Source organism: Aspergillus tubingensis (assembly GCF_013340325.1).
Source record: "Aspergillus tubingensis WU-2223L DNA, scaffold_4, whole genome shotgun sequence".
Taxonomy (NCBI): domain Eukaryota; kingdom Fungi; phylum Ascomycota; class Eurotiomycetes; order Eurotiales; family Aspergillaceae; genus Aspergillus; species Aspergillus tubingensis.
The window spans coordinates 1418234-1431765 of NW_023336278.1; the positions used below are offsets into that span (position 1 = coordinate 1418234).

Below are 13532 nucleotides of genomic sequence, written 5' to 3' on the forward strand. Positions count from 1 at the left end.
CTCGTCACTTTTTTTCCCGACTGCCACTAAGTCGATTCCCTTCAGACTTGCTCACCTACTAGCTCCGACGGTACTTTTCCGTCTGTAGCTAGTGTGGCCTTTTTCGTCACTTTTACCCATTCACCTTTTTTTTCTTCTTTTCTTCCCTTCTCAAAACAAACACCCGTGCTCACCAGCGCGTCGACATCGTCTTTCCAAACTTACGCAACGTTGTCGCTTTATATTACGCTAGCGCGCTACGGTTGTTCTTTTCGCAAAATATCCATTCATACGGAGCTCTAATCATCGTCGTTCTAAACGATCTTCCCGAGCCTTCCAACCTTCGATCGCAGACGTCCTTCGAACCGAATGACTCCCTAATATAAAGCATTATCATTCAGCAAGATGTTCGGAGGTTTCGGACAAAACAACCAGCAAAGCTCCGGCTTCGGGGCAGGCTCTGGCTTTGGTGGCACGAGTACTGGTGGAGGTAGGTGTCTTCGTCTGGTTGCGAACCCCGTCCTCGGTTATCCCGGGTTACTTTTCTTTTCCTTTTACCTCGTCCCTTGAGACTCTCCGGTGCAAAAGGATCGGTATTTGCTGGTAGTTCCGAACGTCGAGCTGCGACCGTCCTATTAGGCTCCTCCCAACACCGACCGCCCGTGGATGGCTTCGACACTGGGGCAAAACAGCAGCACTGCAAGAGAAGGGATCGCAGCTTCAATACAGTCTCTGACAGCATCTCCCCCGTCATCTAGGCTTTGGATCGACATCGTCGCCCTTTGGTGGCGGTAATACATCCGGTGGTGGCTTGTTTGGAAACACCTCCAGTAGCTTTGGTTCCGGTGGAGGTACGTGCCTGACGGCTATATCTCAGTGGGCTTGGCGATCCTTTCTCTTCCACCTGTGCCTTGGGGCGGACCCCTCGACTTTCCTGTGCTCGATCACCGATCCGTGACCGAAATGGCGTTTTCGAGGATCCTCACCGCTAGCTCTTATGGCAGAAAGTCTCTGGATTGGAAGTTCACGTCAAATGTCGTCCATTGACCGCCGGAGATCCATGGCCCAAGGATGGATTCTAATCAGATGTCCCAGGATCTGTCTACTTTTTTATATTTGTTAGCGAAACTGACTCAAGGTCTTTGTTATTCTAGGATTCGGAACCGGCACACAGAATCAGTCGACGTCCCTGTTTGGAGGACAAAATCGCACGAGCGGATTCGGAACTGGGACTTCAACCGGCGGAGGCCTTTTCGGAAGCGGAACTGCCACAGCTGGTGGTAGTAGCGGGTTCGGCGGCTTCGGATCGTCCTCCAACACTGGCGGAGGGTTCGGCAGCACTGGCACTGGCACTGGCACTGCCGCTAGCACTGGGGGTGGGCTATTCGGCAACAAAACCGGGGGTTTTGGCAGCTCAGCTGGCACCGGTGGTGGATTCGGTACAAGCGGTGGCACTGGTGGCTTCGGCAGCACCGCATCGGGCTTCGGTGGCGGGACAGGAACTGCCTTCCAGCAGGCCATTCCTCCCTCTGATGGCACTGGAAGCACGCCGTTTAGTCCCTTCACTGAGAAGGACGGTAACACCACGGGGATGAATCACTACCAAAGTATCACCTTCATGCAGCCGTACAGCAAGTATTCCTTTGAAGAACTTCGCTTAGGTGACTACAACCAAGGCCGTAGGTTCGGCAACGGTAGTGGCCAAGCCGGTGCCTTTGGCACATCGGCCTTTGGAGGATCCGGCTTTGGACAACAGTCGACCGGCGGTTTTGGAAGTACTTCCACGCCATTCGGAGGCGGAACAAGTGCTCCCTCGACCTTTGGGCAGACGCAGACGGCGGGTGGATTCGGATCTAGCGCCAACTCCAACCCCTTGTTCAGAGCAGCAAAGCCGGCCACTTCCTTATTTGGGGGTGGAACTGGTGCTACTGGCACCTCCCAGCCAAGCCTCTTCGGTGGAAACACATCTACTACTGCTACTACGGGTGGATTTGGAAGCGGCACAGGAACCACCGGCTTTGGTGCTGGAACTGGCGGATCTTTGTTTGGTGGCAGCGCGAATACCAATACCCAACAACAGAAGCCTCTATTCGGCAACAGTGGCTCCACCGGTACAGGTTTTGGCAGCGCCTTTGGCGCGCAAAACACAAGCGCCGCCACTCCTTTTGGTGGTACTGCTGCGACTTCCTCTCCCTTCGGCGGCCAACAACAGCAGCAAACCGGTACCGGCTTGTTCGGAGGTGGGCTCGGTCAGCAAAACCAAGCCCAAAATCAGCAGCAGACTCAGAACAAAGGATTGTTTGGCGGGTTCGGCTCAAACACGCAGCAGCAGTCCAGTACCCCGAGTCTCTTCGGCAATACTGGGGCTGGCACTGGCACCGGCACGACTGGCTCTTCTCTTTTTGGCCAGAACACTCAGCAACCACAACAGCAGTCGACTGGTGGATCGCTCTTTGGAAACAACCAGCAAACCGGCACAAGCTCCCTTTTCGGCGGAGGCCAGCAGCAGGGCCAGAAGAGCTTGTTCGGCGGCAGCACGCCTGCCACCGGCACCGGCACCGGCACCAGCGCATTTGGCGGCTTTGGTAACACTCAGAACCAGCAGACGGGTGGTGGTGGCCTGTTTGGCGGCGCCCAAAACCAGCAGCAGCAGAAGCCGAGTCTATTCGGCGGTGGCACTGGAACCGGTGGTTCTCTCTTCGGGGGACAGAGCACCACGACTCCGAGCGCCGGCGGTTCGCTTTTCGGTAACACGCAGAGTCAGCCTCAGCAGACTGGAGGGCTTGGTACGTCGAGCCTGTTTGGCGGCAGCCAGCAGACACAGCCTCAGCAAGCTCAGCAATCCCAACCGGCCCCTGGTAGCTTGCAGGCCTCTCTTCTGGACGGCAACCCTTATGGCAACCAGTCCATCTTCTCTGGCTTGCCAGCCCCAAGCGCTTCCAGCCCTGGCCCCTTGGCGACGCCACTTTCGTCTGCCGCCAAACAGAAGCAGCGCACTCCGCTCCCTGTCTATAAGATAACCCCCAATGCCGCTAACCGCCTTCTTACACCCCCCAAACGCCAGGGATACGGGTTCTCTTACTCCACCTATGGCTCACCTTCGAGCTCTGCTGGTACTCCTAGCGGACTTGGTGGCAGCGTGCTGGGTGGAAGCCTGCGTGGAAGTGTCAATGGAAGTCTTGGGCGCACCAGCTTTAGCAAGAGTTTATCTACCAGCAATCTGCGCAAGACATTCGACCCCGACACCGACAGTGTCTTGTCGCCCGGTGCACTTACCTCTGGCAGCTCCCGTCTGTCAAGCGGCAGCCTGAAGCGCCTCACCATTGATCGTAGCCTGAGGAATGACCTCTTTGCTCGCCCAGCCAGTACCCCAGCTGCCCCGATCACCAACGGCGAAGACGCAGCACAGCCAGCCGATAAGATGAAGAAGAAGGTCAGCTTCGATTCATCATCGGATACGCCAGCCACTGGAGGGGAGATCGTTCCGGTGCAGTCTCAAAGCCCCGAGCCTACTCCGGAGGAATTGGGATTCCTGCGCTCCATCCGCAAGAGCAACACAGTCAATGGCCTCAACGGTATCAAGCCTAGCGAGCCTTCTATCCGTCCTGAGATGGAGTCTGTTCGTGGTAATGAGCTTGCCGTCGTCCCCGAGAATGCGGTGACGACCTCAACTACTCCTGAGGGCCCCTCTCGTCTGCCTTTCGTTCCCGGTGGAGACCCGCAACCGGGCGAGTACTGGATGAAGCCCACCCGCGCTGAGATCAGCAAGCTGAGCCGAGAGCAGCAGAAGAAGTTTGTTGGCTTTACTGTTGGTCGTCAAAGGTGCGGCCAGGTGACGTTCGATGAGCCCGTTGATCTGACCACCGTGGACTTGGACCGCATTTTCGGCGACCTTGTAGACATCGGTGTGCGCAAGATTACCGTGTATCCAGATGAAACCATCAAGCCCCCGAGGGGCAAGGGCTTGAACGTTCCCTCCACCCTTCGCATTGAAAACTCTTGGCCTCGGGGTCGCGACAAGAAGTCACCTTCCCCTCTCACCAGCGGCCCCTTGTTCGATAAGCACGTCGACCGCTTGATAAAGGTGCACAACACCGAGTTCGTGGACTATGAAAAGGAGACCGGCACGTGGGTGTTCCGGGTGCCCCATTACACCACCTATGGTCTTGATTATGATAGCGACGAGGAAGAAGAAGGTGAGAGCCTCAACCAAAGCACTTTTAGTGCTGCTCCTGACACTCCGACTCCGAAGGCTCAAACCCCCGCCAACCCCGATACGACCATGGGCTCGGAGATGATGTCTGCCTTCTCCACTGATGACTCCTTTGTGGGTTCAATGGCTGGCGTCGACGATGATACCTTTGATTTCAAAAAGCGTAAGATTGTCCCGGGTGCGTTTGGCAACCAAATGATGGAGACGGTTGAGGACCAGCGTTCGGTTTCTGGAGACGATGAGGAGTCTTTTTTAGGGGAAGGCTCCACGGGTTCGACTATTGAGCAAGACGGCGATGATATCACCGAAAGCCAACATTCTGGCGAGTCACTAGTCGAATTGGATGAGGGCGAGGAAATGGACATGGCGGGCACCTTTCCAGACCTCCATCCTACCGTGGAGCGCGATGACACCCAAAGCACCGATACCTTTATGGAGACCACCCAGCCTGTATTGAAGCCTTGGAACACGCCTTCGAAGCCTCGTCTCGACCTTACTGGAGACTGGGCGGAGCATCTGCAACGCACCATCAGTCCCCGGAAGCAAGATCGCGATGCACTTCGTGAGATCCAAGCCAATGCCTTTACCGACCGATCTCTCCGTGAGGATACCCCCAAGCCATCTGCCGCCGATACCAGGCAAAAGGGCTTCGCCACCAGCATCGATTTGATGAATTCTTTGTTTCAGCAACCACGCAAACAACAAGCCGCATCTCCTTTGAAGGCACAAAGCGTGCGGCCTAATGGCTTTGAGGTTTGACTCCTTCTTTCCGTTCTCTTATATCCCTTTATTATCCGTATAGGAAGTTGTATTGTAGCAAGTGATGCGATACAATATGACTTGAGCACTGTGAAACCACATTTGTCAATAGCCTAAACTAATACCATCTGTCCCTACAGTGGCCTTATAACAAGAAGCCCAAGACATTTGCTGGCGAATCCCACGAGCTAAGCGAAGACGACCTTGCTTTCCATCAATCATTCAAACCGCGTTGGGGCACGCTGAACTCTCTTCTCTGCGCCAAGAATGATATGTCGGACATGCAGGCGGTTGATAGCGCTTGGAGGCACAAGCTCTCTGTGACTAGCGAAGGAAGGGATGTGGCTCTCTTGGAATACAACACACCCGTGGAACCGAGTGAGATGCTGGATGCCCAGAGGAAGCTGACTGCCGTTTCACGTGTTGACGGGGTTCCCTTTGCTCGTCTGGCAAAGGCCGATTTCCGGGAATTCGTACAAGCTTCGAACTTGGTACAATCTGACCACGAGCGACTTCTCTGGCAGCTGGCCAACATCCTTTTCAACGACAAGACTGAGGATGATATTTCCGCTGGCGTGCCACCCAATCTTCGTTCCAAATACATTCACCGTATCAAGAAAGACCGCCTGACCCGTCTGTGGGAGGGTATCGTACGTGAAAAGCATGCACAGGCTGTGGCCAAGGCCAGCTCAGCCGAGGAGCGTGCCTTTTACTTGTTATGCTCGCATCGGGTTGAAGAGGCTTGCAAGGTCCTAATTGCTAGTCAGAATTTCCATCTCGCGACACTGGTTGCTCAGATCGCGCGCGATCCCACGACGCGCACTGATATGGCCAAGCAGATTGAGATGTGGCGCCAGAACAATGTGTATTCTGAAATGAGCGAGCCCGTCCGAGCTTTGTACGAACTTCTGGCTGGCAACGCCCTTCGCAGCGAAGGCAAATCCACTGGTGCGCTGGAGGATCGTCTTTCTTCTTTCACCTTCTCTGAGCGATTTGAGTTGGATTGGTTCCAGGCTTTCGGCCTTCGTCTCTGGTATGGTATCACCGACGATGAGCCCATCGAAGCTGCCGTCTGCCAGTTCGTGGACGACCTCTACGAAGGGAATGAGCCGGCCCTTCCGACACCTTACAACCAGGAAGACATTGTTGATCGCGAATCTCCTTTGTGGGTTTTGCTGAAAGTGTATGCCACGACAACTGGTGGAGCTGCTCGGACGGCCAATCTCCATCCACAAGAGTTCCCGGCCGTTCTCCTGCCTGAGTCGGTCAGCGGGGATAAGCAGTCAAGCCGGCTGTCCTTCCAGCTTTGTCACCTTCTTGCGGCAGCCATTGGGCAGCACGAAAGCTTCCAAGTCAACACAGCGCAGTTGGACCAGCTCGTGTGGGACTATGCTTGGGAGCTTTGCTGCAGTGGCACTTTGAACCGGGCACTGTTCGTCGTCCTCCACCTCTCGCATGCATCTGATCGCGAGCGTGCTGTGAAGGAGACTTTAGCCCGGTTTGCGCCCCAGCTGCCGGAGCCGGTCACTTCGGACGGCCAAACCAACGTGATGTGGCACTATCTCACGCATGATCTTCAGCTGCCTGAGAGCTGGATCTGGGTTTCGAAGGCGCTCTATGCTCGCGACACGGGTGATGCGGCCCGCGAAGTGGACTATCTTGTCCGTGGCAAGAACTGGAACGATGCCCACGCTACCTTCTGCCGTGTTGTGGCGCCAACTGCCGTGATTGAGGGTGACTATGGCACGCTAGAGATGCTGGTGTCGGGCTTTGGCGAAGAACCTGAGCGAAAGGTGCGCGGCTGGGCCAATGGTGGTGGCATTTACGACGACTTCCTGCGCCTGGCTACGGCCAAGAGCGGCAAGCGCGATGCTACCCGGCTTGCCCGGTTAGTAAGTGCCTTGGTGAAGATGGGCGATAAGGTCAGTCAGGGATCGGGTGTGGAAGGATTAGAGGAACGTGTAGCCTTCCGGGAAATGAGCCGCGTGGTTGCCACTTGGACTGGGCACGAGGACTCAAAGGTACGTTCTTCCATTGACACGACTCACGGAAATTCTGGTCCTGACAAGTTGCTACTTCAGGCAATCGAGCTGTCCAGCGTACTCAGTCTGCCTTTGACGGGCGATGCACGCCTTGCACAGACGGCCGAAATGAGTCGGCGGTACTACAGTCTCATCATGGCTGGGGGCTATTGATCTATGATTTCGGGAATTTGGGTGGAAGGGACTCCGTTGTTTGGAAGCAGCATACCGAGTGCTGGTCGAAGCTGAATCTTTGATATCTTGCATCTTTTTGTGTCTATGGGTTGACGGAACGACATGCAGCCATTGTTGTAACTTAGATACTGTTTTCACTTCTCTGTTTTTGTTCGTTGTTTTTCTATTTTCTTTTCCTTGGTTCTTGGATGCATTCCGTCCTCGGACTTTGCAGAGGGCGCAGAACTCTGGGTGTGTAAGTTAGCTAGCTGGTCCTTATGAACGAAACAGTAATTGCGCAAGTTAAACGTCTTCACATTTCTATGCCCACAAAGTAGCAGTACTTCCTCTAATCAGAGCAAATCGCTTAAAACAACTCACCCCCAAATGATATCTTCAATAGAAAAACCTCATCTGTTCATGATGTACACCTCCGCTCCTAATATAGAAAGTTTCTATCTCAGACCTTATCCCCCAAACCTTCTCATTCTCTCCTTCCCTCTCCCCCCGTATTAGTACTCTATCTAGTACATAATCTTATAGTTCTGAGCATGAGGCATCTATCCATCTATTAAATCAAGTCTAGTAGTGTAGTACCCCACTACCCAAGTCAACAGCAATACAACTGATGATTCAAATCAATGAAGAAAAGATAGAAACTATGACAATTTTAGTATGACCCGAATAAATCATTTATTCGGCTTTGTGTGAGACTAGATGGGGGTTATCGTAGACATAGACATTATCGATGTACTGGTTGGGTTGGGTTGGTTCTTGCAGTCGTTGATTATGTGGTGGTAGTGATTGATGATAGTGTGAGTGAGTGAGTGTGTGTGTGTGTGTGTGTGTGTGTTTTATTTGTACTTAATGATTGAGTGGTGTATCAATGAGATTAATTGGTATATATAGGTTTCGATAACATTTGATGGACATTTCAATTACTAGTGATAGTAGTAGTTGGTTGAAAGGTAGGCATTGTGGGTGGAGAGCGAGAGAAGAGGTACTGCCGTTTCCAAGGGCTTTTTTTTTTCTATTTGCATTCTTGGTTGGTAAGTTCAACAACGGTGAAGTTGATTCGATTCATTACCGTATGGGCGTGATAAAAATTCTCGTTACTAGACTAGTAGTAAATTACTTATGTCAAATACATGATGTTGATATGGACTACTCTTCATTTGGTAATGTTCAAGTTCTACCAGCAAAAGTAAACACCCTACATCTTCCGAAGGAGAAGGATTAAACCAAAGAAAAAGTTCAATTGCTACCAGGACTGTACATGATCGAGAACCTAACACGACACGACACGTAAGATATAAAAAAGGAAAATATGAGATGGGGTTGGGTGGGAGGAGACAAGGGGTACAATGTAAAAGAACACACACTCTCCCTCTAGGAAATCAAAAAAGAAGAAAAGAAAGAAAGATTTTAGCAAAGATTAACTTCTTCCTTTCTCTCTTTTTCTTTCCCTTTCGTCTTTTCTTTTTGGCTTTTCCTTCCCTCGCTTGCCCTGTTGCTCTATACCTGACGAACTGCAGGGTGTTGCGAGCGAAGCTATTCTATCCCCATAGTGGAAGTCGTACACACACAGAGAGAGAGAGATAAAAAAGAGAATTGAGACAGGTTTATGGTAATTACATGCCAGGGGAGATCAGCTTGCCCTCAGCGCGGGCCTCCGGGTGCCAACCACCAGCGTAAGGTCCGTTTCCACCAACCTCCTTCGAGTACTCCCGGATGCGGGCCTCCAGCTCGGGGCGGAAGTGACGGATCAGACCCTGGATGGGCCAGGCAAAGGCCTCACCCAGAGCGCAGATGGTGTGACCCTCGACCTGCTTGGTCAGCTCCTGGAGCATGTCGATCTCACGCTCGCGGGCCTGACCCTTCTCCATACGCTGCATCATCTGCATGGTCCACTTGCTACCCTCACGGCAGGGAGTGCACTGACCGCAAGACTCGTGCTTGTAGAAGGTCGACAGACGAGAGATGGCACGAACAATGTCGGTCGACTTGTCCATGACGATGACGGCAGCGGTACCGAGACCACTCTGAGAGTCCTTCAGGGCGTCGAAGTCCATGAGCTGGTCGTCACAAATGGACTTGGGAAGGACGGGAGTGGAGGATCCACCGGGGATGACAGCGAGAAGGTTGTCCCAGCCACCACGAACACCTCCACAGTGACGGTCGATCAGCTCGCGAAGGGAGATGGACATCTCCTCCTCGACGGTGCAGGGGTTGTTGACGTGTCCGGAGATACAGTACAGCTTGGTACCAGCGTTGCGCTCACGGCCGAAAGACGAGAACCAGCTGGCGCCACGACGCATGATGGTGGGGGTGACGGCGACAGTCTCGACGTTGGTGACGGTACTGGGGCAGCCGAAGAGACCGACAGCAGCGGGGAACGGGGGCTTAAGACGGGGCTTGCCGGCCTTGCCCTCGATAGACTCGATGAGGGAGGTCTCCTCACCACAGACGTAGGCGCCCATACCACGGTGGATGTAGACGTCGAAGTCGTAGCCGGTACCGCAGGCGTTCTTGCCGATCAGGCCAGCCTCGTAGGCCTCGTTGATAGCCCGCTGGAGGACGGTAGCTTCTTGGTAGAATTCACCACGGATGTAGATGTAAGCGGCGTTGGCGTTCATGGCACGGCCGACGACGAGGCAACCTTCGATGAGCTTCTGGGGGTCTTTGCGCATGATTTCACGGTCCTTGCAGGTTCCGGGCTCACCCTCATCGGCGTTGACGACGAGGTAACGGGGTCTGGGGTCCTTGTCCCAGTCCTTGAAGTTCATGAAAGACTGTACCACAGCAATTGAAGGTTAGACTGAAGCCCGAAGTCTGGCTATGTCATCAATTGGTCTCGGTAAGGGCAACTCACGTATTTCAGTCCGGAGGGGAAACCAGCACCACCACGACCACGAAGACCGGAGGCCTTCAGCTCAGAGATAAGCTGCACAGATCGAACACATATCAAGTCAGCATTGGAATCATTTCCGCATCTTCCAGCAGTTCCGGGTCCAATGGACCCGCGAAGGGGCAGAGCCTACCCAGTCATGACCCTTCAGAACGATATCCTTAGTCCGGTGCCAGTCACCATACTTCATCGCCGACTTCAGATCAGCTCCATGGTGTCCGTAGAGGTTGGTGAAGATCCGATCCTGGTCCTTCAGACCGCCATAGTGCTTGACCGGGGGGGCGTTGTCCTGGACGGTCGCGAAGGAACGGGCGGCCGGGGCCTGGGCTCGGAGGGAGCGGGAGGAGAGGGAGGCGATGGAAGAGGAGGGAGCCGCCGCTCGAGATATCATGGTGAACACTGGCCCAATTGACTTGGGAGGGGAAAGGGAGGGGAGGAAAGGTGGGAGATTCGAGGATGCGTTACAAAGCCGTGGCAGGCGTGGTTTGGGTTGAGCTGCCCGTCGCGGCAATTCCTGCGCTTGCTGAATATCCGCCTTTCGCTCCTCCCTGATTGGTCCAGTGGGGTCACCTGATCCACGCTGACTAACCACCACAGATCTACTCGTTCTTTGGTTCTATATGGAGAGCTATATTGATAGCTACCTAGTACTTGTAGCACTGGTCCTATATCTATTCTATATCTCATCTGTCTACTACTCATATGCCTCCCCAGGCACATATAGGTAATTCTCCGTCATCAGTCTCACCTGACCCCCACTTCCAGTCGCCAACAACTGCAGTGGATCGTCAGGAATCTGCACACACTCCTGCTCCCCAATCATCCATCCCCATCGCAACCAATTGGGCGACAGCCACCAGTCGTCTTTTTGCCAGTCTCCCGTGTACGGGGCCAAACTGGTAAACACACCTGCGTTCTGTGACCTCATCTTCTCCAGTGTCTCGTCAAAGAGACTCACAATGTGCTCATCATCCTCGTCCTCCAAGGCCCAGGCCACATCATTCGGGGGCGGTGGGTAATTCTCCAGGAGGAAGCTCGCCCATCGGGACAGTCTGGGGGAGGGCTTGAAATCCTCGGAAGCACCAGATTTGCTAGCAGTGTGGGCTGCCGCAACCAGGCAAAGGAACATCGGGAAGGCAAATGGCGATGACCCACCGCTTCCTCTTAGCATTGGAATGGCGGATTCAGAAACTGACAAGATGTCCTGGAAGCAGGCCTTGCAAGGTTGCTGCATCGCCGTTGGGAGAAGGTCGGGCAATTCACCCAGGGTGAACAACTCCCCGTTGTTTGTGAGAAGAGACTTCCGCTCCAAAATCCGCACCTGCAGCCGCGAGTACACCTCTTCTGGGAACTTTCCGGTGGGGATTCGGCCCATATGGGCCCCAAGGACTCTCTTTGTTTCCTCCCAGGTCCCAGTGAAGTTATGTAGCCGCGCACGGTTCAGTGTCCATGCTGCGACAACTAGAGCGGTCTCAGACAACATGATCTGGCTGTCACGGTATACTTTCGCATGGGTCTGTTTGAGGTTTGTCGGTGTCTGAAGGTCTTCCCCTGACGCCCTGAGCTTGGCAGCATGTGTGACGACCTCAATGATAACCTGACTCAAGGCAGCAAGCAGGGCCCTAGAATTTCCATAAACATTTGGAATCTTGATCCCCTGGTTTGTGATTTCGAGGGTTTCCAGCTCCCGGTTGTTGGCAGCCAGAACCGACACGGCGTCAAGCAGGGCAGGTGAGAAGATGGAATGCTCCATTGACATGTCAGGAGCGAGAAGAGGGTAGAACACGTTGAAGACGTAGTAGTGATCTTCCGGTTCCCCCACGGCAAGGTCAGGGTACATCTGCAGTTGATGGGACTTTGCCATGTAGAGGGGGCTTCCAGGCGGTGCTCGTAAACTGACAATGCGGTGGTCACAAGGATTTCCGGAAATGCAGAAACCGTAGTTCATCATAACTGATATTTGTCAGTCGCTAGCCACATCGTGAAGCAGTTCTTCGGAGGGCACCTACGTTGCTCGTTATTCCGCGGTCCGTAATTGTTGCTGATCTCCTGGCCTGCCGACACGTCTTCTAGGACCACGAAGGCAACATCGTCCTTACCAGCCCGCCACTCCACCTTGGCTAGCGGTCGATGATTGCCCATATCGATGATGGGGAGAAGGACAGAGAGCTTCTCCTCCGACAGTTCCGTTTCAGGAAAGACTCCAGAGAGTACCCTCGCCGAGAAGGCACGCGAAATGAACATCGAAGCTGCCCAGAGATAGAGGTCCCTACAAACACATCGCTAGTGTCAATGCCGCTCCTGAACCAAGGCTTGAAACTGCAAGTAGCACTCTCAGTGACCTACCATGTATACGCATCGGCACCCTCGAACCCAGCATTGCGCAACTCCGTCGAACCTTTCTCATACTTCTCCTTCAGAACCTCCAATCTCTTCTCCCTAGCCGCCAACAAGCTAGTACCATCCAACCACTGCAGATCTTCTCCCTCATAGTAAGGAGGAGTAGTCAACGAGCCAGGCTGAGGCAATGTCCGAATATACGGGTACCAAAAGCCCTCAGTGCCACGAAGATACTGACCAATCAAGAAGAAGATAGTCGATTCCTTTTCTCCGACAGCATCAATAAACGACTGTGGGAAATGCAAGCCATGCGCCGAAAAGGAGATCGAGGGAGTGGACTGGTTAACAACATTGAAATAAGACATAGTAGTAGCCAAAGGCGTCTTGATGATGTGTGTATCGGTGGGGACAGCATCCTTCCAGTCTTTCTTGACTTGGAGATGAACACCACGGCTTTCATCCTTGGCTATTTGGACGCTCTCGTGCAGATGGCCTCCATTGTTGACCATCCAATTGAGCAGATCAAAGTAGATCTGTAGACTGTCATCATCGCCGGACCTGGGGCTGCTAGTCAGATCTTGGATTTTGTATCATGGAGTGGGCATGCGGGCAGTGTGATGGCGGGGGAGGGGTGAGTTAGTATGCTTCACAGCCATATATCACCATGCAGAATGCATGGAAGTTGTGCCTCACTGGTAGTATGCATATACATCCATTTAGGAAATAGCTTGGATGGGAAATACGCATATGCTGAGGCGACAATTTAAAGCATGAAAGCATCAGGCATAAAAAGGACCGCAAACCCGAGTCCGATCCGAAAACGTCATCGCGGAGATAGGAAAGAAAATAATAGGGAAAAAAGTCGACTTACCCCGAGGGCCCTGACGGCGCACTTGCCATGATCGCAAAGAAGAGTACTGGGGAATATACTACTCGTAAAAAATTATATGAGTACTGCAGAATTCGAGAATTCCCCGGTACTGCTTCAGGTCCTCCGAGCGACGAAAGTTGCAGAAGCGAAAAGTGGGTGTCTGGCAGGCGCGGAAGGCAAGATGGGAAAGAATGATCGCGGGCGTCCCACTTTCCCTCCCGCAATCAACATCGCCCATACATACGAATAAACATAAGGCATATTATA

General features: G+C 53.3%; 3 protein-coding genes across 3 annotated transcripts; 1 reads left to right on the forward strand and 2 right to left on the reverse strand.

Moving 5' to 3' along the window:
- Window positions 1-384: 384 nt before the first annotated feature.
- On the forward strand, window positions 385-7146 carry AtWU_03014 (nucleoporin SONB; the record flags this gene model as incomplete). The annotated part of the gene is made up of 5 exons (XM_035498127.1): window positions 385-469; window positions 738-830; window positions 1134-4945; window positions 5092-6972; window positions 7033-7146. 5 exons carry the CDS (start codon window positions 385-387, stop codon window positions 7144-7146), a joined length of 5985 nt encoding a protein of 1994 aa, XP_035354020.1.
- Window positions 7147-8777: 1631 nt separating this feature from the next.
- AtWU_03015 (NADH-quinone oxidoreductase subunit NuoF) lies at window positions 8778-10445 on the reverse strand (the record flags this gene model as incomplete). The annotated part of the gene is made up of 3 exons (XM_035498128.1): window positions 8778-9938; window positions 10019-10090; window positions 10188-10445. The coding sequence occupies 3 exons, from the start codon at window positions 10443-10445 to the stop codon at window positions 8778-8780; spliced, it is 1491 nt and encodes a 496-aa protein (XP_035354021.1).
- A 303-nt stretch (window positions 10446-10748) lies between these two features.
- Window positions 10749-13294, reverse strand: AtWU_03016 (SET domain protein; the record flags this gene model as incomplete). Its single annotated transcript, XM_035498129.1, has 4 exons — window positions 10749-12007; window positions 12064-12323; window positions 12401-12952; window positions 13266-13294. The coding sequence occupies 4 exons, from the start codon at window positions 13292-13294 to the stop codon at window positions 10749-10751; spliced, it is 2100 nt and encodes a 699-aa protein (XP_035354022.1).
- Window positions 13295-13532: the final 238 nt, after the last annotated feature.